The sequence below is a fragment of the Piliocolobus tephrosceles genome, chromosome 5 (genome assembly GCF_002776525.5).
Source record: "Piliocolobus tephrosceles isolate RC106 chromosome 5, ASM277652v3, whole genome shotgun sequence".
Classification (NCBI taxonomy): domain Eukaryota; kingdom Metazoa; phylum Chordata; class Mammalia; order Primates; family Cercopithecidae; genus Piliocolobus; species Piliocolobus tephrosceles.
The window spans coordinates 34,127,326-34,152,753 of record NC_045438.1 but is presented as its reverse complement, the minus strand read 5'-3'; the positions used below and the strand labels follow the sequence as shown (position 1 = coordinate 34,152,753).

Below are 25,428 nucleotides of genomic sequence, written 5' to 3'. Positions count from 1 at the left end.
GACAGAGCAAGACCCTACGTCCAAACAAAAAAAAAAAAGGAAGGAGGGAAGGAGGAAATAGACGGAGGGAGGGAGGAAGGCAGGAAGGAAGGAATCATAATTTTAAGCCATCTTTAGTTCTTCACTATTATGGTGTATATATTTATATATACAAAATGTTGGACACATTTCTGATAATGAAAAGTATTTTAATTCACGGTTAAAATGAAAGGTCTTTTTCTCTGAATTATTAATATATACTCAGTGTCCCATATTTCACATCAGTGTTCATTTCAGCCATTCTATTCTGTGATTCTGTGGTAAATGATCCAATTTTTAAAAAATGATTTTTTTTTTTTTTTTTACTAACTTTGCTTAGGATGGGCACTGCCTGGAACCATGCAAGCAGCTCTTCATGTTTCCTCCTCTGGGGGAGAAATGAAATAGCATTTGTATCACAAAAAAAAAAAAAAAAAAAAGAATTATTTTCTTTGTAAATCCCTATGTCTCAAAGTAACTTTTTAAAAACTAAAGTCTGTGATGAGAAATTTTTAGTTTTTAAACATTTTAGTTTGTGTCTACTGAAAGCTTTGGAAATTCAGAAGAAAGAGGCTATCTAATTAAGCTCTCCTTTACTCTTAGGTCATAATCTTACTTACTCTAGTCATTTACTCTTAGTCAGGTCATAATCTGCTAAAACTATGCTCAGAATAGCCCTAAGGTTTCCCTTACAGAAGTGAAGTGCATACTTTTGCATTTTGTGGTTTAGTCAGTTTGGTCTGGATAGTGAACAGTCTGTGATACCATAGAATTTACTGGTAATGTTTTCTGGAAATGAATATCTGTCACTTATTGAAGACGTTAACTAACAATGGAAATTAGGTTTAGGAACCAGACCTTCTGATAATGATAGGGACTTAGAGATAATGTTGATTCGTATTTTCTAGAATTTTAAATGCACATTTTAAAGAAGCCTTTTCCTTGAATGAAAAGTGAATGAAAATGTAAAGAATCACTGTGTTGTTCTTAGTCAGCAACTTGCCTACCAGTGTGAGAGCAAAGGTATTGAGAAATATGGAAAGTGACAAATGACTATATGCGTGACTGGTCATTTTTTTTTTTAAGTAACATAAGAGATTTTTGTGTTATAAATGGTTAATAAGTAAAAAGTGGAACATTGTTCTTACTTTAGACAATTTACTTTTTTCAGAACATTGTTCTTACTTCAGACAATTTACTTTTTTCCTCAACTTTCTCTAAGAAAACATTCAACTGTAATTCGTAAGGAATAAAAGTTAAGAACGATTTCTGACTGGTTTCCATCCTTTTTTTGAGAAGAACCAGAAATACTACATTTTAATAGAAGTACTCTAATGAAAACTGTTATTCAATTTAAAAAATAAAAACATGTTTAATATTTTCAAAAATTAATTGAAGCAGTTCATCAAGCATTGTTTATGGAGAGCCTACGATATGACAGAGACTCTGCCAAGCACTGTGAGAAATGGAAGATGAAAGCCCTCAGAGGCTTTCCAGTCTGGGAAGTCCAGCAGGCAAAGAAATAGTTATAATATGATGGCGGTAAATTCAACAGGGCATGCATATAAAACACTGTGGCAGTGCAGAGAGGGGAGTAAATCCGATTGCATGTATCATCCTTATAAAGTGGACGTAGTTTTATGGCCCTGTTTAGAAGTTTATTTTGCCCATGAAATATACAACAATATCATCTATTTAGGAGTTCTCTAAATGATAGCTTAGAACTCGGTATCTGGATTTTGTTGCTGGCCTTTTGTAAGGCTCATGTGTCACAAGTCATATAATGACCTTAATTAATTAATACACTTTTTTCAAATCTGTCTCCCAAGGATCTTGCAATATTCTGAGAATAAGTGAGTTTATACTTATAAATGACTCCAATTTATTTCATATTAATGTCTATGTGGGTGTGTTTGTATATCATGTCAATGTCTATGTGTTGTATGTGTATGTGTTATTGTATATACTTGCCACTTTTTAAAAAAGAATCAAGTCTTTTACATCTCATTGCTGTTAAATTTGTCTGAGAAATATAGAGCATGAACAGGTGTTTTGTTTTGGCCAACTCAGAATCGGCGAAGCTTGTTTTTTTGTGGGAGTCCTCTTTTCCTTTTTCTCCCTCCTTTGTTAGTGACATTATGAGGCATAATGTTATCTCAGTCTTTTTGTCTGATTTTAAAGTGAAGATTTAATGAAGAGTTGAAAGTAAAACACTTTAAAAGCAAACGTAAAAGGCAGTTATAAATCACCTGTAACAGGCAAATTAATGTACTTAATGTTCACTGAACTACTACAGGGAAAAAATTAATAACATAATCATATTTTTAAAAATGACTTCTCTTTGCTTTGGATATGGAAAACTTTTTCTAAATCATCATGCTTATGTTCAAAGTTTAAATTTGAAAGTTTTCCCTATAATTTATAATGTCTGTTTTATGGAAAGACCTGGAAAAATGGGTTCACACCATCTCACATTCTCAATACCATACCAATATAATAGACCAAAAAAAATGTTTTCCATCATTAAATCCCTTCTTGTTTTAACTTTGTACTTTTGCGGGGGTGAGGGGGTTGGTTTTATTTTACTTAAAAAGATGTTTATTTTTTACACATGCAGGTACTGGGAGTGCAAGATCATTTATACATTAAGTACCCAGTGCATACTTACAGTGTCCCAGGCACTTTTATACGTGCTCTGAAGGTATCAGTGAACAAAACTGGTAAAACTCCCCATCTTTGTGTAGCTTACCTTCTAGTGGAGAATGACATGAAGCAAATGTAGTCTGATTATTCCCCAGTATCTGGGGAATTGGTTTCAGGACCCCTTGTAGATAGCAAGGTCCTTGGATGCTCAAGTCCCTAATATAAAATGGACAGTATTTGGATATGACCTATGTACATCCTCCTATATACTTTAAATCATCTCTAGATTACTTATAATACCTAATACATTGTAAATGCTGTGTAAAGAGTTGTTGTCCTGTATTGCATAGGGAATAATGACAAGAAAAAGACTGTATGTTCAGTACAGATGCATTTCTTTTCTGAATAGTTTCAATCCATGGCTGGTTGAATGCATGGATGCAGAACCCATGGATACAGAGGGCTGCTAAATAAAAACAGTATAATGACAAAGCAGGGAAGGGAGTTGCACCTGAGGAGTAGGGTTAGGTTGCTGTTTAAATGTTTAAATGGGGTGGTCAAGGAAAGCTTCACAGAGTAACTGAGAATTAAGCAAAATTTAGAGGAAGAAGAGAGAAAGGGAGGGAGGAAGGGAAGAAGGGAGGAAGGGAGGGAGGGAAGGAAGGAAGGAGGGAGGGAGGAAGAGGGGAAGGGGGAGGGACGGAGAGGGGGAAGGTGAGGGAGGAGGGAGGGAAGGAAGGGAGGGAACGTGGAAAAAAGGAAGCTAGGAAAAAAGGAAGCAAGGAAAGAAGCTAGGAAACTGAGTTGTTTGGGAGAATAGCATCCCCATCCAAGATCCTGGAACAGGATTGTACTTGATATGCAGTTTGAACAGCAAAGAGGTCAGTATAGCTGGATTGGAGGGAACAAGGAGGAAAGTAGGAGACAGTTGGTCCAGAGAGGTAGCAGTGGGCCCAGATTGTACAGAACCTTGTAGAAATGAAGTGCAGAATTCAGCCCCATCCCTCGCACTGCTAGTATTCACTGGAGACTTATTTTTAAAAAGGTAGGTAGATGGGATTGCATAGTTTGATATTTGCTGTAAAAGGAATGAATGAAGTGTACTAGAGAATGCAGATGATGTAGTAACAAATTCTGTGTTAGAGAAGATAATAAGACCTCATAGAGAAGACAGTATGTGAACTAATTGTAAGATGAGAAGAATCATAAAATGTGTTAGGGCATTCCAGCTAGGAAGGCCAGTTAAAAGGTGATCTAATAATTGAGGTGTAGGAGAAGGGGGTTGAAGTAAGAGAGTGGAGATGTTAAATCATTAACATGGAGGTCTAGAATGTGAACGAAAATAAAAGAAGTAGAATTTGAGGGTGCTAGAGGCTTTTAATTTAGGTGAATGAGTGGGTAGCAATCCATAAATGAAAATAGGAAATATAGGAATATTAAGATAATGAATTGTATTTTGGATATATTGAGTTTGAAATGCCTACAAGATATTATGGCATTTCTGAAACACGATATCTAATACCTTGCTCATTCATTTGAACCTCATTTATTAAATATCCTACTGTGAGTCGAGCCCTGTGCTAGGAACTATACAGTGTATTTTGGAATACAGGCTTAGAGTGTAAGTATAGATGAAGGAGTCATTGGTATATGTGTGGTATTTGAGCCCATGGGAGCTAATGAGATAAGCTGGAAGAGGCTATTTAGTGAAAAAAAAACTAAGAACTATTAGGAGTGACTATGAGGTGGATAACTTGAATGTTTGTTACCCAAAAAGACAGTAAAGAAAAAAAGGAGGAAACAAGAAAATACAAGAAGCCTCTTTTGGTGTTGTATTTTTTTTTTTTTTTTAATTCTGCAGTATAACAAATCTGAGTAAAAAGGAAATGCTGAAATTATAAATTTACCTTTCTTATCCTTGTTATATTTGTACTTTTGATTTTCAGTCCATAACATATTGTTAAATCTATATGTTAATCTATTGTCAATCTACTTTCCATCTATAACATTATTGTTAAAATAATCCTAATGTTAAAGACAGATATTAAATTGTATTTTAAGGATTGAACACACAGAATTGAAGTTTGTTAGCTTTGCCAGTGTAATTTATTAGGAACACACCCTACTAGCCTCAGATAGGATGTCACGAAGGATATGATTTGAACAGACTCCAATCCATATTGGAGTTTACTGAGGAAATTTATCAAATACTAAAAATTGTAGGCAACTCTTTATGGTTTTAGGTAGAAATTAGTATAGTTGGTATTTGATCATTGGTTAGCGCAATTATTTGGGCATTAGTTTAGAAGTCTGTTAAATCTCTGCTAACTTTATTCATTTTATCAGTGAATTTTATTTTTGACTAATATATGGAAATAAATAATACAGATTATTAAAGACTGGCATAGCCCAGGAAGGTCTTCCCAGAGATGTGAGTTGCAAATAACTACTCCAAGATCACATATCTAACAATTGTCAGAGCCAGTCTTGTAATATATGCAAAATGGCCCCAGAGTCAGGACATATACTAGTAAATTATCCCTTGAAATGTTTTTTTTTTCCTAATTGTAAAGGAACAAATACTAATCATGGAGAATTATAAATAACTGATACCTCTGATTTGGGACAGTAATTTTCCCAGAAAATTATTATTTTTCAATAAACATAGTAAATTTATTGAGTAGAGGAATCAACATGTAGAATATAAATATGTAATATGTATTCATTCATGCATTAATTTTTTAGCTTTCTCTTATTTTTAGGAAGGTGATCTGATAAACCAGAGTTGACAAGGAGTGCTTTGTTTTCTAATTGCTTTTAATAATGCTGAGATATTTTTAAAATAAGAACTTTGGCTGGGCTTAGTGGTTCATGCACCTGGTACTTTGGGAGGTTGGGGCAGGAAGATTGCTTGAGGCCAGGAATTCAAGACAAGCCTGGGCAACATAGTGAGACCCATTAGTACAAAAAATTTAAAAATTTAAAAAATTAGCTGAGTGTTGTGGTACATGCCTGTAGTCCCACAACTCGGGTGGCAGAGGTGGGAGAATCACATGAGTCCAGGAGATCAAGGCTGCAGTGAGCCATGATTATGCCACTGCACTCCAAGCTGGGCAACCAAGCAAGACCCTGTATCATGAATGAATGAATTAATGAATGAATGAATTAATGAATTAATTAATTAAATAACTCAAAACCATATTACTCTGCTTATGTGGAAGACTTTACAGTGTTCAAAACTGTTAAAGATTTGGTTGCCTGCTATAAGATAATAAGCGTCTATTTAGGCAAAACCGTTGAAGATTCGGTTTGCCTACTATAAGATAATTAAATGTCTATTCAGGGCCTATTATTCCCCAACTGTATTTTGAAATTTTTTAAAACCATAAAAAATTGAAAAAATGTAAAATCCCCTAATTTTGCATTTGCTTCTTCCTTCCCAAAACTTCATCAGACATCTGCTAAAGTAAGGATATTTTACTGTCTAACCACAGTACCATTATCATACCTAAGAAAAATAGCCAAGATTCTAATCTAATTAACAGTTTATATTCAGATTTCCCTAATTGTGTCAAAAAAGTCTTAAGCAGTTTTTTGTTATTACATGCTTATTTTATTCAGCATCCAGTCCAGATTCATTCTTAAATTGCTTGTCTTGTCATTTTAATGTCATTTAATTTCAGTTAATTTAGAATCTTTTTTTGGTTGTTACGACATTGACTTTTTAAAGAGTCGGACTGGACCAACTGTCTCATTAAATGTCCAACATTTTGAATGTATTTCATCCTGATTATATTCAGGCTAAACTTTTTTGGCAAAAATACTATGAAAAATATCTAAAAAGTACCTGTAAATGGTTTGCATCATACCTGGTGCATATCATGTCAGCTTGTCCCACTTTTGGTGTTGTCAAGTTTAGTCCTTAATTAAGGTGGTGAACACCAGATCTCTTCATTGTAAAAATTAATATTTTTCTTTGTAATTGTTGAAATAATCTGTGGAATGATACTTTAAGGCTATGTGAATATCTGGTTCCCAACCTTCCTTTGTTCCTTCTGTATGTTCCTTACTTAGTGGGCTTAGTAAGCCTACTTCATAGTTTCAATGTCCGTTGATGATCCTGGCCTGAACTAACTATTGTAGTGGGCAGAGGATACAAAATGGTGTTTTCTAGTGCTGTTATCACCTTTACATTTATTGGCTGGTATTCTTCCGTCATATGTTTTCTTCCCTCCACACATACCACCACCACAGCCCCCCAGGTTCCTGTCTTTCTTTCTATATGAGTACTATGGGTTTTTTTTTCATTCAATTTGTTATACTACTTTTCTAATATTTTTTGTGTGTGGTTCATATTGTCCCCTAATTTGGCAAAGGAGAGCCCATTCATTCCTGCTCTTGTGTCTTTGACATGAACTAGTAAGCCTTTGAGCACTTCCATGCTTATAATGTCCTGAGTTTGTCTGGTACTATCCCTACCCCAGAGCTGCAATCATTTATCTAAGCAACTCTGGTACTATTAATAGATAATGCAATTTAGAAACTAAAATCTGGGACTAAGTACACTCATTGCTGTTGGGGAATCATTGCTTCTAGATCCTGTCAGTGAACATAACTTGAAAATAAATTTTTACAAAATCAAGTTTTATCTTTATTGTATATTTGTGTGCTTTCGTTTGACGTAATAGGGAGCCTTGTCATTTATCAATAATAAAGGCTGCAAATATTTTTCCCACTTTGTCATTTGGCTTTTGACTTTGCAGCACAAATGTTGCAAGGTATGGATTCAATTTATTTTTCAAAAGGTCCATTCACTTGTCTCCAACATATTGTCCCAACACCACGTATTGGAAAATATCTCTTCTTCTTCATATACCATATGTACTTGAATCTTTTTCTAAACATTTTAGTCTGTTTTGTACATCTACATGGCTACTCGTGTTAATACTGCATTATTTTAGTTACAGAGGCTTTTTATGATATATACTAATATTGAGTAGTGTTTATTTCCAGTGGTTGCTCGTTTTCTTCCCCTCAGGATTTTTTTTAAGGTATTCTTGCATGTTCTTCTATATGATTTTTAGAATCAACTTGTCTAGTGCTGGGAAAAAACTTTTTAAAAATTAAAATCATATTAAATTTATATATTGTCCTGGGGAGAGCTGACATTTATATGATGCTACATTGTCTTGTCACACAACATGGATATTCCAATTAGATACTCCTCAACTTACAATAGAGTTATAGCCCGATAAACCCATAATATGTCAGAAAAGCATCCAAACCTACCAAACATCATACTTTAGCATAGCCTGCCTTAAACATGCTCAGAACACTTACATTAGATGTAAGTGTACATTAGATGTACATTAGATGTAAGTGTACATTAGCCTGTGGTTGGGCCACATCATCTAAGACAAAGCCTATTTTATAATAAAGTGTTGAATATCTCTTGTAGTTTATTGAATATTCCACTGAAAGTGAAAAACTGAGTAGTAGTGTGAGTACTCAAAGTATGCTTTTCACTGAAAGCATGTTACTTTCAAACTATGGTCAAGTTGAAAAATTGTTAAGTCAGATCATCATAAGTCAAGGACCACCTGTACTTTTGTATTTTTCAGAAGTATTTTTGTTCTTCATACTGTTCTACACATTTTTTGTTATATTTATTCATGTATTTTATTATTTACATTGCCTTTATAAGTGAAGTATTCTCTTTCATTGTATATTCTAATTTGTTGAATATGTAAGAGAAATTGATTTTTGAGGTCGGGCATGATGGCTCACGCCTGTAATCCCAGCACTTTGGGAGGCCGAGGCAGGTGGATCACCTGAGGTCAGAAGTTCAAGACCAGCCTGGTCAACATGGTGAAACCCTGTCTCTACTAAATATACAAAAATTAGCCAGGCGTGATGGCGGGCGCCTGTAATCTCAGCTACTCAGGAGGCTGAGGCAGGAGAATTGCTTGAACCTGGGAGGAAGAGGTTGCAGTGAGCCGAGATCGCACCATTGCACTCTAGCCTGGTCAACAGGAACGAAACTTCATTCCAAAAAAAAAAGAGAAATTGATTTTTGCATATTAAATTTTATATGATGCTAACTTTCCAATTTATTTTAGTAGTTCTGGTACTGATTGTGTTAATTTTAGCATTGATTCTTTTGGACTTACTAGATATAAAATTATGTTATCTGCAAAATGTAGTTCACCTTCTTTTCCAATTCTTAAGAAAGGCTTGCAGTCTCAGGACAGATGACTTCTTCACATTAATTCAGCAGAAAAGATCTCTGCCTTCTATAACTGTATTTTGTTGGAATATAATAAATTTCATGTTTTCATAGGCACAGATAATCAAAGCATAATTCTATCTCTGTTCTATAGAGAAAGATTCACGGGGATTGCCAAAACTGATATAGGATGCCCGAAACAAGTAACTCATAAGATGTCTTGAAAGGGAGGTTAGAGCTTCTCCTGTTCCCAGAACAATGCCTTGTGCTTAGTGAGTAGCTTGTAACCATTTGGTAATGAATGATACATAAGATTGCTGGATATATGTTCTGTCTTCAAAACTTGGCACATATTCCTGTCTGTTTTTGTTTTGCAGCATATCTGTTTGTCTTTGTTCTTCTTTCTTTGATCATAGTCCTGAGTTAAAGGTTGGTAAGGTTTAGGAAAACTAAAAAACTGTATGCTTTCAGCTGTTCAAATTAGGTACAATAGAGTAAAATGTCATGATCTGATTTTCTACAAAATAAATACTAAAAATGTCTCCCAAGAAACATAAAATTTCTTTTATTATCTTCTCTAGACTGTGTTACTGTCTGGGAAATTTGGGAAATGTTTAAGTATGGTCATGCATCAGTTAGCAATGGGGATACATTCTAAGAAATGTGTAGTTAGGTGATTTTTTTCATTGTGCAAATATCGTAGGGTGTACTTACACAAACCTAGATAGTATAGCCTACTACACCTAAGCTGTATGGTATGGCCAACTGTTCCTACGCTATAAACCTGTACAGCATATGACCATACCTAATGCTGCAGGCAGTTGTAACACAATGGTAAATAATTATGTATCTAAACATAGAAAAGGTACAGCAAAATGCAGTATTGTAATCTTATGGGACCTCCATTGTATGTGCGATCTGTCATTGACTAAAACATCATTACTCAGCACATGACTGTAATGCATTTCAGTTTTGCGCTAAGTTTAGGAACATTATTTACCAAAGGGTAAATTAACGTTTTTTAAGACAGTCCTAGTACATTAACTCAGGCATTCAGATGACTAATACACCTAACACTGCATTGTAGCATATGAATCTGGTGAATGTAGCATAGGAGAATAGATTCGTTCAGTTAAAATTTGAGTCAATTATTGAAGACCTTCTATATTTTAAGCATTTGGGTTAGGCACTGTGGATATGAAGATGAAAAAAATCAGGTCCCAAACACAGGGGCTAAACAAACACATAAATGGGTCTGAAGGGTTTGTGGCTTAGAGGTGTGGGTGTCAGTCCAGGTACTGCTGCTTTTAGTTGTATGACCTTAGGAATGTTACCTACCTTCTAATTTTCTTTCTGAAAGCCACTGTTTCCTTCCTTTAAAATAGGGTTATCTTGTTATTTAGTAATTAACTTAAACTTCTTTTGTGTGTATTTACAAAGTCTCACCCTGTCACCTGGGCTGGAGTGCAGTGGTGCAACCATAGCTCACTGAAGCCTTGACCTCCCAGGCTCAACTCAGGCCATCCTCCCAAGTAGCTGGAACTACACATGCACACCCACATCCAGCTAATTTTGTTGTTGTTGTTGTTGGTAGAGACAGGGTCTCACTATGTTGCCAGAACTAGTCTCAAACTCCCAGGCTCAAACAATTCTGCCTCAGCCTCCCAAAGTGCTGGAATTACAGGCATGAGCCACTTGCACCTGGCGAGAATTCTTAATAGCTGTTTTTTGTCTGTTTTGTTTTAATTTAAAAGACTGATTCTTCCATTGGCATCAGTGTCACTACCAGTTCTAGTTTATTTCTTCTTCTTCAGGCTACTGAGGCTCTTGAAGAAAGTTATTTTCTTTGCCTCTTCGTGGTCTGTTTCTCCAGCTATACTGATGGAAGTCTGAGTTCTACCAAAATCAAACCTGCCCAGCTGATACCCCTCTGCTGAGGCACAGGAGTAAGCCTCTCTTCTCAAGTCTCATTAGTTACAAGTTACAACCATCTCTCAATGACTGGGACTGAATGCCAGTTCTTCCAGAAGCCAGTTCTTCCAGGTGTATAGACCCTTTTTAGGGTTATTATGATTCACAGGATCTGCTAGGCCCTTAATGTACTACAACATTAAACTTACAGATATTGCCCATTTCCAAAGGGATTTATAGCTTCTGCTGGCTGAAAGCCCTCAATGAACTCTGAAAACTTAGTTTTCTACTCACACATTTGGAAAAAGCCTGCTTACCTTGCACAAATCCTCGCTCAGCACTGAGTAGAACAAAGTCCTCCCACCCCGAGCCTTTGCCTTGACATATTGGTCCTGAGATCCCAGGAAAACTTCTTTCTGATATACACTCCAGGGTTTGCCAGTCCTTCTTGTCTTAGTCTTTGTAGATCTAAAGAAACTAAACTATATGACTTCAAATGTTAAAATCTCTAGAGTAGAAAGGATGTTCACATAGAAGATTATTTGAAAAGATTATCACGAAGATAAAAGTTGTGAAGGTAAAGATGATCTATAAAATTAAATAATAGGATAAAATTTCCCTGAGCAGAAGAATGATAAGACTCTGCAGGTCAAAAGCGTTTATCGAGTCCCAGGAAAAGAAGAATGATAGCAAAGGCACTCAGCCATACTCTGGTGAAATTCCTAATTTCCTAGGTAAAGGAAAAGTATCACAAGCTTCTACAGAGGAGTGACAGGTTCTTTACATAGGAAAGAAAATCAGATGAGCACTTGACATATCTAAAACACTAGAAGCTGACTGATAGTGGAGTAACATATAGGCAACCAAGATAAAGGGTTTCTTATCCAAAGGAAGGCATATTTGGATATACCAGGATTTAGAGAGTACTGTAACCAAATGACAACTGAATGAAACAGATATCTCAAGACAGAGGAAAACATTAGATTTTTCTGTTAGGCATAGAGAAAAAGATTAGATGTTTTCTTACACTATGTCATTTTGTTTCATAAATTCGCACTTAGCACTTCTACAAATTCCCATGCATTTTTCTCTCTTTAAACTTAACTATATAAAAAGAATAGAGAAATAAAAGCCTTCTAAAAGTTTAATCTTGATATGGAGCAAGAAGATATTGGTAAGTATAGTATCTTGGTTGGAGAGAGGTTTAGACATAAATTTATTTGGATAAATAATGAATGTATTTATTACTGTCAGAATCCAGAAGGTAACTAATAGCAGATTTTAAGTGTTGGTGAAATTGAAAACAAAAATTCACGATCAACAGGCAATAAAAAAAGGGAGTATACATTGAAATAGACCAAAAACAAGAAAATTTTAAAAAGCAACAATATAACTAATTGGAAGTAGAGTTTTGCTTCTAATTAATATGTACATTGTAATGATCATCACTCTTACCATATGATTGAGAAGACCTCACATAAACTAAAAAGCCATCAAAGAGATGTGGTCACAGAGAATTCTAAATAAAATAAATTGCAAAGAGAAATGAACCTTACTGCATCAAGAAGTAAAGACAAGCAGTCACTTTAATACATGGGAACATTTATTGAGATAGAAACCAGGCAAGCAGAAGAGCAAGCCTCCTATAAGCAGAGTTCCTGCTGAGGCAAGGAGAGATGAGCTGAACTTCCAAGTACTATGTGGACTGGCATGATAGATTGGAATCTGAAAGATCTCAAATGTCACTCAGTCCTCTTCGCCTATCAGTTCTCCTCAGGAGGACTTTTGCAGCTTAAGCACTGACAGGAAACTGGGAGAAAGGCAGAGAGAGTTCTCATAATCTCTAGAAGTTTAAATCCCGAAGTCCCCCTAGAAGGAATAACTCATCTCATTTTGGGAAGAGTTATAATAAGTGTATTGAAATTAACTAAGGAACAGCCCAGTCCCAACCCAAGTCAACTCCTGATTTGAAAAGAGATCTACCCCTTACCCTAGGTTTCTGAAAAAGGAAATGGTGAACCTTTTCTGAGGGAAGACGTTTTCTATTTCAGTCTACTGATTACATGTCTAGCAGTTCTAACCTATAATCAAATTCTGAGGCATAAAAATAAGCAGAAATAAATGACCCATAAGCAAGAAAAGGAACAATGAATAAAAGGAATCCTACAGATAATCAAAATGTTGGAATTAGCAGGCAAGAATTTTAAAATACCTGTTACACATATGTTAAATAACTTATGAGGAACCATGAGCAAAAGGAGTGCAAAGATGGAGAATTTCATTAAAAATAAATGAATGGATACTCTAGACCTGAAGAGTATAACGGATAAAATGAAAATTCATTAGATGGGCGTAACAACAGATAACAGCAGATAACAACAGATAGGACACCTTAAAAGAAAGGACTACTGAAGTGGAGGGCAAAACAATAAAAATTATACAGATTATCCAAATTGAAACAAGATAAAGAGGAGGCATGGGAAGAAGAAAGAGTCAGATCTGTGTGACCCTATGAAATGGATTAAACATGCAATTGGGATTGCAAAAGGAAAATAGAAAATATGGGTGAAGAAATATTTGAAGAAATAATGGGCTAGTAGTTTTCCTGTAATTAAAGACAACCTATAGGCATAAGCTTAGCAAGGAGAAGTAGTCATCAGCATTTCAAGCTTGTTTCCATAACTGTGTTGATGCTGTCTCAAAATGGCAGATAGGCAGGACTAACTTGCAGCTCCCACTTGGACGGACAGAGCAGTGCACAGAGAATCACATTGTGAACTTTTGCTCCAGGAACTACTGCAGGAAAATACCAGAAATGCCTAGAGAATCCACAGATCTGTTAGAGGAGGGAGCTTGCTGCTACAGGCTCTGTGAGACGGCTGAAAAACTTAGTGCCCAAAGTGTGAGAGAGGGAATGTCCACCTCTGAACACACATTCTCACTGGGGAACTTGAAGGTCCAGATCACCAGAAAAGGATTTGACCTTACCTGGAGCTGAGACAAATTTAGAGAGCTGAGTGAAATATAGGGGTAGAGAAAGCTGTGGGAAGAGCCCTGTGGGCACTCTTGGTCCTCAGGGAAGCCATTCCTGCATTCCTGACTGTCTTGCAGGAGTCCTTGGGGAGGGCTGCCAGTGGAATTGGAGGAAGACCATAAAGAGAAGGAAGCGTCTAGCTCAAGTTTATAACAATTTCAACTGAAAGCAAAGTTTCCTGGACAGAATCCGAAGGAGGGAGCAAATGAGGAGTGCAGATACGAGCACAGAATCCACAGCAGGTGGGAAGGTGCAAAACCTGAAAGCCCTGCTTGCTTTCTTGGAGGAGAGGCTCGTTGCCTGGGGCAAGTTCTCAACCCTGCTCACTGGCTGCTTGGAAATAAGCTCCTTGCTACTGAGGGGTAGAGTGGGAATGAGAGTGACATTTTGGGATGCGTGGGAGCTGGGTGAGGCCTGGAAAGTCCTACCAATAGACTCAAAAGTAAAAGAAAGAACATAAGAGCTAAAAGAAAAGGCTTTCTAATTAACCCAATCCGACAAAGCCAAAGAAAAAAATTTTTAAATGAACAAAGCCTCTTAGAAGTTTGGTATTATGTTAAATGACCAAATCTAAGAAGAATTGGTGTTCCTGAGGAAAAAGAGAAATCCAAAAGTTTGGAAAACGTACTTAAGGGAATAATCTAGGGAAACTTCCCTGGTCTTGCTAGAGATATAGACATCCAAATGCAGGAAGCTCAAAGAACACCTGGGAAATTCATCACAAAAAGATCATCACCTAGTCACATCATCAGGTTATCTAAAGTCAAGATGAAGGAAAGAATCTTAAGAGCTGTGAGGCAAAAGCATCAGGTAACCTATAAAGGAAAATCTGTCAGATTAACAGCAGATTTCTTAGCAGAAATCCTAGAAGCTAGAAGGGATTGGGGTCCTCTCTTTAGCCTCCTTAAACAAAACAATCATCAGCCAAGAATTTTGCATCCAGAGGAACTAAGCTTCATAAATGAAGGAACTCCAAAAGGAACCCTCAAAACCATGTAAATACGTGGAAGTTAAATAAACTAATCCCAAATGATCATTGGGTCACCAACGAAATCAAGATGGAAATTTGAAAATTCTTTGAACTGGATGATAATAGTGATACAACTTGTCAAAACTTCTGGAATACAGCAAAAGCAGTGCTAAGAAGAAAGTTCATAGCCATAAATGCCTATAGTCATCTGAAAGAGCACAGGCACACAGGTCATACCTCAAGGAACTAGAGAAACAAGAACAAACCAAACCCAAACCCAGCAGAAGAGAAGAAGTAACAAAGATCAGAGCAGACCTAAATGAAACAAAAAAATACAAAATATGAATGAAATGAAAAGCTGGTTCTTTGAAAAGATTAACAAAATTGACAGACCACTAGTGAGACGAACCAAGAAAAGAAGAGAGAAGATCCAAATAAGCTCAATTAGAAACGAAATGGGGGATATTCCAACCAACCCACCGAAACAAAAGATTGTTCCAGGCTACTGTGAAAGCCTTTATGTACACAAATCAGAAAACCTAGAGGAGGTGGATAATTCCTGGAAATATACTATCCTTCTAGATAAAACCGCAAAGAAATAGAAACTCTGAACAGACCGATAACAAGCACAAAGATTGAAATGGTAATAAAAAAAAGTTGCCATCAAAAATAAATCCAGGACCAGATGGATTCACAGCTGAATTCTATCAGACATTCAAAGAAGAGTTGTTACCAATCCTCTTGACACTATTCCAAAAGATAGAGAACAAGGGAATCTTTCCTAAATCATTCTGTGAAGCCCATGTTACCATAATACCAAAGCCAGGAAAGGATATAACAAAAAAAAAGAAAACCGCATACCAATATCCCTGATGAATATAGATGCAAAAATCCTCAACAAAATACTGGCTTACCAAATCCAGTAGCATATCAAAAAGATAATGTACCATGATCAAGCAGGGATGGTTTAACATATGCAAGTCAATAAGAGTGATATACAACTTAAACAGAATTAAAAATAAAAGTAATATTGTCATCTCAATAGAAGAAAGCATTTGACAAAATCCAGTGTCCTTTATGATTAAAACCCTCAGCAAAATTGATGTAGAAGGGACATACCTTAAGATAATAAGAGCTATCGGTGACAAACCTACAGTCAACATTATACTGAACAGGGAAAAGTTGAAAAGTACTCCCCCTGAGAACTGGAACAAGACAAGGATGCCCACTTTCACAACTTCTGTTCAACATAATACTGGAAGTCCTAGCCATAGCAATCAGACAAGGGAAAGAAAGAAAAGACATTCAAATCAGTAAAGAAGTCAAACTGTCGCTGTTTGCCAATGATATGATTGTATACATAGAAAACCCTAAAGACTTATCCAGAAAGCTCCTAGATGTGATAAATTAATTCAGTAGAGTTTCTGGATACAAAATCAATGTACACAAATCAGTAGCAGTGCTAAACACTAACAGTGACCAAGCTGAGAATCAAACCAAGAACTCAACCCCCTTTACAGTAGCTGCAAAAAAATAAAATAAAATACTTAGGAATGTACCTCACCAAGGAGGTGAAAGATCTCTACAAGGAAAAGTACAAAACTGCTGAAAGAAATCACAGATGACACCAAAAAAATGGAAACACATCCCGTGCTCATAGATGGGTAAAATCAATATTGCGAAAATGACCATAACTGCCAAAAGCAATAAAAAAGTCAATGCAATTTGCATCAAAATACCACCATCATTCTTCACAGAAGTAGAAAACAATCCTAAAATTCATATGGAACCAAAAAAGAGCCCATGTATCCAAAGCAAGATTAAGCAAAAAGAACAAATGTGGAGGCATCACATTACCCAACTTCAAACTATATTATAAGGCTATAGTCACCAAAACAGCATAGTACTGATACTAGACCGATGAAACAGAATAGAGAACCCAGAAATAAACCCAAATACTTAACAGCCAACTGATCTTTGACAAAGCAAACAAAACATAAAAGTGAGGAAAGGACACCCTATTCAACAAATGGTGCTGGGATAATTGGCAAACCACATATGGAAGAATGAAACTGGATCCTCATCTCTCACTTTATGCAAAAATCAACTCAAGATGGATGAAAGACTTAACTCTAAGACCCAGAGTCATAAAAATTCTGGAAGATAATATTGAAAAACCCCTACTAGACACTGGCTTAGGCAAAGACTTTATGACCAAGAATCCAAAAGCAATCGCAACAAAAGCAAAGATAGATGGGACTTAGTTAAACTAAAAGGCTTCTGCATAGCAAAAGAATCAGCAGAGTAAACAGAGAACCCACAGAGTGGGAGAAAATCTTCTTAAAGTATGCATCTGACAAAGAACTACTTTCCAGAATCTACAAGGAACTCAAACAAATCAGCAAGAAAAACAATAATCCCATCAGAAAGTGGGCAAAGGACATGCATATACAATTGACAGTTGTCAAAAGAAGATATACAAAAGGCCAACAAGCATATGAAAAAATGCTTAACATCACTAATGATTGGGGAACTGCAAATCAAAACTGCAATGTGATGCCCCCTTACTTCTGCAAGAATGGCCATAATCAAAAAATAATAGATGTTGGTATACATGTGGTGAAAAGGGAACACTCCTGCATTGCTGGTGGGAACGTGAACATGAACAATCACTGTGGGAAACAGTGTGGAGTTTCGTTAAAGAACTATTAGGTTGGTGAAAAAGTTACTGCAGTTTTTGCCATTAGTTTCAATCAGCAAAATCCACAATTACTTTTGCACCAACCTAATAAAAGTAGCGCTTTTGGTTCAGCAATCCCACTACCATCTACCCAGAAAAAAAAAAAAAAGGTCATTATACAAAAAAGATACTTACACACACATGTTTATAGCAGCACAATTTGCAGTTGCAAAAATATGGAACCTTCCCAAATGCCCATCAATCAATAAGTATATGTATATACACCACATTTTCTTTATACATATATATGCACATACACACACACCTACACACACACACCATGGAATACTACTTAGTCATAAAAAGGAATGGAATAATGGCATTCACAGCAACCTGGATAGAACTGGAGACTCTTATTCTAAGGACTTTGGGAACTTGGGGCAAAGGGTGGGACGGGGTGTGGGATAGAAGAGTACACATTGGGTACAGTGTACACTGCTTGGGTGACAGATGCACAAAATTTCAGAAATCACCACTAAAGAACTTACCCATGTAACCAAACACCACTTGTTCCTCAAAGACCTATTGAAATAAAAAATAAAATTTAAAAAAATGAATAAAATTTGGAAGCTTAGTAAAATCCAAGAAGGATACACACATACGCATATACATATATATAAACGAAACCATAGATACCTCCTAATTAAACTGAAGAAAATGAAAAATTTATATTCCTTTAGAGTATAAATATACACGTGTGTGTGTGTGTGTGTGTGTGTGTGTATGTGTATGTGTATGAAACCATACCTAGATACCTCCTGATTAAACCAAAAAGAAAAGTACAAAAGCAACCAGAGGGGGAAAAATGTGTTAGGTTCAGGGAAATCATAGTAAGAATGATGCCTTCCTTCTCATAAGAAGTAATGGAATGAAATCATTTTCTAAAAGCAAATGGCTATTAACCTAGGTTTCAATACCCAGGAAAACATTCTTTGTAAATGAATCCCTACTAAAGATTTTTCAGGAAAAAACAAAACATAGTCACCAGCAGACTTACACTACAAAATAACAGGGGGTTAATGATCTCATGTGAAAGCCTGGATCTGTAAGAAGGAATAAAGATAAACATATCGGTTTAAAACAACAATACTGACAGTGTATTGTGATGTTTATAACAGATAGAAGTTAAATACAAGGCAGCAAAAGCATAAACGTGGTTGGATAAATGGGGTTAACACTTAAGTTGCTTATATTATTCTTGAAGTAGAAAAAATTCTAATTCAAAGTATAGTAAAGTTGTATGTTGTAATCTCTATATTAGCCATTAAAAAATATGAAGAGATGTAGCTAAAAAGCCATCAAAGGACATAAAATGGAAGAGTAAAACTATTTGACTATTCCAAAAGAATATAGAAAAAGAGGAAGAAAGGAACAAAAAGAAATGCAGTAAGATAGCAAAATGCTAAACTTCAACAAAGCCATATGAGTAATTGCATTAAATGTAAATAGTCAAATCATTGAAAGGCAGAGATTGTTAGACTGGACAACCTAGCAGTAATATTTATTGATTGATTGATTCTTTATTCTGCTGACAGACTGCCTTTATAATTTTTTTCATTTTTATTTGTTGATAGGTCGATTTATTCTGACTAAATTCTATATTCCTGAGTTCATTAGGACATATGCAGATTTTAAAATATTTCATAATAACATCAACATTTTAACTATATTCCTTCACAATTATGTTGAATGAATATAACGTATAATTTAGAGTATAAACAATAGTATTTTTATTTATTTCATATTTACCAGAAAGTAAGTGTATTATTAGGGTTCTCCAGAGAAACAGAACCAGTAGGAAGTCCATAGAGAGAGAAAGGTTCACTTTAAGGGATTGGCTCAAACATTGTGGGAGCTGGCGAGACCAAAATCTGCAGGTTAGGCCAACAGGAGGGAGACGTAGGAAAGAGTTGCAGTTCCAGTTTGAGGGCAGCCTGTTGGCACAATCCCCTCGCTGTCAAGTGAGTTGTCATTTTCTTAAGGCCTTCATCTGATTGAATGAGGCCCACGTACATTATGGAGGGCAGTGTGCTTTACTCAAAGCCTGTTGATTTAAATGTTAATTCCATCCAAAACCTTCAAAGAAATATCTAGAATAATGTTTGATCAAGTATCTGGGTACCATGGCCTCGCTAAGTAGAGATTTAATACTATCCATTATAGCAAGCTATTTATTATGCGCTTTCAATTATTGTTATACCTTAATAAAAGTGAAATGAGATACAGATAGGTTTTTAAGTAAAATTTATCTAAAATAGGAAGTTATTTTGATATTTTTTCTAAAGTTTATTCCTTTCTATTTATTTTTTACTGCAAGCTTGAACAAACATGCATAATTGTATCTCCAAATGATATTATTTATATATGTAATCTAAATTTAAAACTAAGATTATAACTTTGGATAATCCACTTTTTGAAATTCTAATTTTCTTTTTTTTTTTTTTTTTTTTTGAGACGGAGTCTCGCTCTGTGGCCCAGGCTGGAGTGCAGTGGCCGGATCTCAGCTCACTGCAAGCTCCGCCTCCCGGGTTTACGCCATTCTCCTGACTCAGCCTCCCGAGTAGCTGGGACTACAGGCGCCTGCCACCTCACCCGGCTAGTTTTTTGTATTTTTTAGTAGATATGGGGTTTCACCATGTTAGCCAGGATGGTCTTGATCTCCTCACCTCGTGATCCGCCCGTCTCAGTGTCCCAAAGTGCTGGGATTACAGGCTTGAGCCACCGCGCCCGGCCAGAAATTCTAATTTTCAAAACATTCTTATCCTAAAATTGAAACTCTAAAATCTATAGAGTTTTTGGTTTTTTTCTTGTTACTGTATGAACTATGTATATAGATTTTTTTCCTGGTTTGCTTTGGTTTTTATTATTTTGCTTTGGTTTTTATTATTTTAAAGTTCCTTTTCTCCAATTAAAATTACTTTCTATTTAGATAAGAATTTAAAAATTGGTAATCAGCCTAGGTCAGTTTTATAGCAGTCAGATTACAATAGCAAGAAGACGTGTGTAAGATGTTAATTGCTGAACTCTGGCATGACCACTCTCATTTGAAAGCCAGTTGCCATGCCACACAGTTCTCAGTGGTTGCAGCTAGGATTGTGAGACTGTAGGGGCTGACAAAGTTGGGATTTCTCAATTTATTCTCTGTATGCTTCTGTATTGTTAAAATCTTACAATAGGAATCTACATTACTTGAGTATTTGCCTGCGTGTTGTACCCTTTAAAAAAAGAAATTTACCCAAAACTGGTGTTACTCTATAAAGAAGAGAGTCTTTCCATCAAAATTACCTTAAAGATTTTATTACACTTAAGATGAAACTCTGTTAATTTGCTCTGTGGTAGTTCCTCAAAAAAGGATATCCATGTTTTACTAGACTCTTGTAGTCAGAAACTGTAATATATTCATCTTTTATCACTGGGTGCCAAGAATAACCACTCAAAAATATTAGTCAATTGAATGAAGATAGTATAGTGCTTTATACTTCACTGGCTAACAATAAATGTTAAAAAAAATTAATGAAACAAAAACTGTTACTTTAATCATGTTTCATGATTCATTTTGAAAATACTATTGCAAAGCGATAGAAAGTGATTGTTTGTGTTGATCTCACTTAATCCTTTACCATACTTTAAGAAAAATGAGTCATATGCTTTTAGAAGAAGAACTAATATTTAAAGTAGGAATTTTACTAATTGCTATTAACAGACATTGTAGTTCTTGCCTCTAGTCCTGCATATGACAACCTTTAGCATTATTTGAACAAACTGTGTTAATATCCTAAATTATAGGTTAGTTTGCTGGTAGACAGAAATTAGGAATTAAACAAGACCCACACTTGTGTTCATTTTTAACTTGAGTTAGACTTTGAACCAGTGTCTTTACAGATGAGATGTCCTGTGTCACGTCCGGAAAGGCTGTTTATTACAAAGAAATGCAGTAGAGAACATTGAGAACAAAAAGATAAATCCACACATGATAAAAGAATATTTCTCGAGATTAGCCGTCTGTGTTACCATTTTAAAGGAGGGAATCAAGGGAACATTTTTCTTCAGATACTCATGGTGATTGAATAAATAGAGTATGTCATAGTAGGAAGTCAGATGATCAAAGAGAAATTCAGATGGATTTATTTATTCTTTTGAGAAAATAAGACAGTGGTGATTCACTTCATAGCCCTTGTGATACTCCTTTTTAAAAACTTCATATCCTTGACTTAGAAATAAAACTTTCATAGAAGAAAAGCAGCGGAGCCCAGATAATGGTGTGATTTTTGAGCTGAGAGCAGGATATGGACTCATCTTACACTATTGCTAGACATCACTTGAATGGGAAAAAAGGCTTAGTTAACCTTGAGTCAGTTTAGCTAAACTCACCAACTGTTTCTGACCAAAGAATTCATGATACCTCTTAAAAGGATCCTGCCTTCCGAGTGAGACTTTTTTATTGAAAGCTGTGTGAGTCATAATAAATGTTTTTCCACTAAAATGACATAAATATTTTCAAAGTGAAATGGACAGGCTTAATAACCAAATATTCACAATGTTTTCTTTCCACAGGGATTATCATCATAGAAAGAAAGCCTTGTAACCATCAGGTAGATACAGCACCAACGGTAAGACAGTCTGTTGCTGCATTGTTAAAAGTGTTAAGAAACTGCAAGATTATACTGGTTATAGTTACAGTGCCATTGTAGAAAGCTCTTACAACCTCCCTTTTGCCGAAAGTTATATCCCTGCAAGATTGGTTTATGTTAATGTTGTTAACTTAGAGATAATTTATAGTTTTGATAATATAATGTAAATATTTGTACAAATTGATTTTTACCCTTCTAAAAATGAATGTTATTTTGTGCACTAGCATCATTATTTAAAGTGAATGTTTTATAATAGTGAAAAAAGGCCATTATGCTTCATTTCTCTTATAGGTTACTTTGCTTTATTATTACAGAACTGAAGTCTTATCTTTTATCCCTCTTCTCAACAAAAGGCATTTAACAATTATAGCATCTATTCACTATATTTAAAAAGTTTTATTAATAAAAGGAAGAGAATTAGATTTCCCTTTTAGTCTCTAAATATAATATTTGTGTGAAACATATATTAGTTGCTAGTTTGCAATTAAAAGAATATAAGATGATATAGAGTACACTGTACATTCCCTAGTCCTACTCTTATTTCTTATCCTTTGTGTTCATAAGTCTTCCAAGTACTTCCTGTGATTCTCCATTTCCTGCTGTGAGAAAGATTTGGTAATAAAGGTTGAGTATCCCTTATCCAAAATGCTTGGGACCAAAAGTGTTTTGGATTTTGGTCTTTTTCAAATTTTGGAACATTTGTGTTACACTTCCTGCATCCCTGAGCCAAAAATTAGAAATCCAAAATGTCCCAATGAACATTTTCTTTGAAAGTCATGTCAATGTTCATTAAGTTTCAGATTTTGGAGGATTTCATATTTCAGGTTTTTGGATTAGGGATATTTAAACTGTACCAATTAAGAAAATAAAGATGGCCGGGCGTGGTGGCTCATGCCTGTAATCCCAGCACTTTGGGAGGCCAAGGCAGACAGATCACAAGGTCAGGAGATCGAGACCATCCTGGCCAACATGGTGAAACCCTGTCTCTACTAAAATACAAAAAATTAGCTGGGCGTGGTGGTGCACGCCTGTAGTCCCAACTACTCAGGAGACTGAGGCAGGGGAATCACTTGAACCCAAAAGGTGGAAGTTGCTATGAGCGGAGATAGCACCACTGCACTCCAGCCTGGCACCAGAGCAAGACACTATCCCCAAAATAAATAAATAAAGATAATATTAAAGTATTTGAATTGTGTTGATGATTAATATATGCCTCAGTAGCAAATTGACTCTCTTTTCTATTTGTAATAAATCCCTATGATTGATTTACCATGTTTGATAACTTAATATGTGGGACTCCAGAAAAGACCAGTACATGAGGAATTAGCATACTCATTAAAAAGTACTTGACTGTAGTATGTATGTTTCAGTTATCCTTTAGTAAATATGCTAAAAGAGTAGCCGTAACATGATTATAAATTTTATTCTTTAGTATTAAAAAATTAAAGATGGCAATTAAGAAAAATTTATTATTTTAATATATTTGAATAATATACTCAGTCCTTTTTGATGTATTTTTTTGAGGAAGGATTGGCTGTTCTTCTCCTTCTGTGTCTCTGCTACAAACTAAGGATGTTACTATCTCTCTCCCTGACAGCCCCCCGGCTTGCCAACACTTAATCTTTACCCTTTCTCCATCACCTCTAAATAGAATCGTAAGTCTGTTCATTATTATTACCCAATGCTCTCTGGTCCCAGACCAGGACAGGTAAAGTCTGATTTTCACAGAAATGTAATTTTACCTAATTTCCATCCTTAAACCTATATTCTCTTATTTTCTTTTATTATTATTATTATTATACTTTAAGTTCTAGGGTACATGTGCATAACGTGCAGGTTTGTTACATATGTATACTTGTGCCATGTTGGTGTGCTGCACCCATCAACTCGTCAGCACCCATCAACTCGTCATTTACATCAGGTATAACTCCCAATGCAATCCCTCCCCCATCCCCCCTCCCCATGATAGGCCCCAGTGTGTGATGTTCCCCTTCCCGAGTCCAAGTGATCTCATTGTTCAGTTCCCACCTATAAGTGAGAACATGCGGTGTTTGGTTTTCTGTTCTTGCGATAGTTTGCTGAGAATGATGGTTTCCATCTGCATCCATGTCCCTACAAAGGACACAAACTCATCCTTTTTTATGGCTGCATAGTATTCCATGGTGTATATGTGCCACATTTTCTTAATCCAGTCTGTCACAGATGGACATTTGAGTTGATTCCAAGTCTTTGCTATTGTGAATAGTGCCACAATAAACATACGTGTGCATGTGTCTTTATAGCAGCATGATTTATAATCCTTTGGGTATATACCCAGTAATGGGATGGCTGGGTCATATGGTACTTCTAGTTCTAGATCCTTGAGGAATTGCCATACTGTTTTCTATAATGGTTGAACTAGTTTACAATCCTACCAACAGTGTAAAAGTGTCCCTATTTCTCCACATCCTCTCCAGCACCTGTTATTTCCTGACTTTTTAATGATTGCCATTCTAACTGGTGTGAGATGGTATCTCATTGTGGTTTTGATTTGCATTTCTCTGATGGCCAGTGATGATGAGCATTTTTTCATGTGTCTGTTGGCTGTATGCATGTCTTCTTTTGAGAAATGTCTGTTCATATCCTTTGTCTACTTTTTGATGGGGTTGTTTGTTTTTTTCTTGTAAATTCGTTTGAGTTATTTGTAGGTTCTGGATATTAGCCCTTTGTCAGATGAGATTACAAAAATTTTCTCCCATTCTGTAGGTTGCCTGTTCACTCTGATGGTAGTTTCTTTTGCTGTGCAGAAGCTCTTTAGTTTAATTAGATCTCATTTGTCAATTTTGGCTTTTGTTGCCATTGCTTTTGGTGTTTTAGACATGAAGTCCTTTCCTATGCCTATGTCCTGAATGGTATTGCCTAGATTTTCTTCTAGGGTTTTTATGGTATTAGGTCTAACATTTAAGTCTCTAATCCATCTTGAATTAATTTTCGTATAAGGAGTAAGGAAAGGATCCAGTTTCAGCTTTCTACTTATGGCTAGCCAATTTTCCCAGCACCATTTATTAAATAGGGAATCCTTTCCCCATTTCTTGTTTTTGTCAGGTTTGTCAAAGATCAGATGGCTGTAGATGTGTGGTATTATTTCTGAGGACTCTGTTCTGTTCCATTGGTCTATATCTCTGTTTTGGTACCAGTACCATGCTGTTTTGGTTACTGTAGCCTTGTAGTATAGTTTGAAGTCAGGTAGCGTGATGCCTCCAGCTTTGTCCTTTT

At 35.7% G+C, this 25,428-nt stretch overlaps 1 protein-coding gene across 2 annotated transcripts in view; it reads left to right on the top strand.

The window, feature by feature from the left end:
- Nucleotides 1-25,428, top strand: part of AHI1 (Abelson helper integration site 1) — a 227,370-nt gene that overhangs the window by 117,609 nt on the left and 84,333 nt on the right. For both annotated transcript variants that reach the window (XM_031935545.1, XM_023230652.1), the window contains exon 23: nucleotides 22,097-22,152. In XM_031935545.1, coding sequence (XP_031791405.1) covers nucleotides 22,097-22,152 — 56 coding nt within the window. The remainder of the gene's footprint in view (nucleotides 1-22,096; nucleotides 22,153-25,428) is intronic.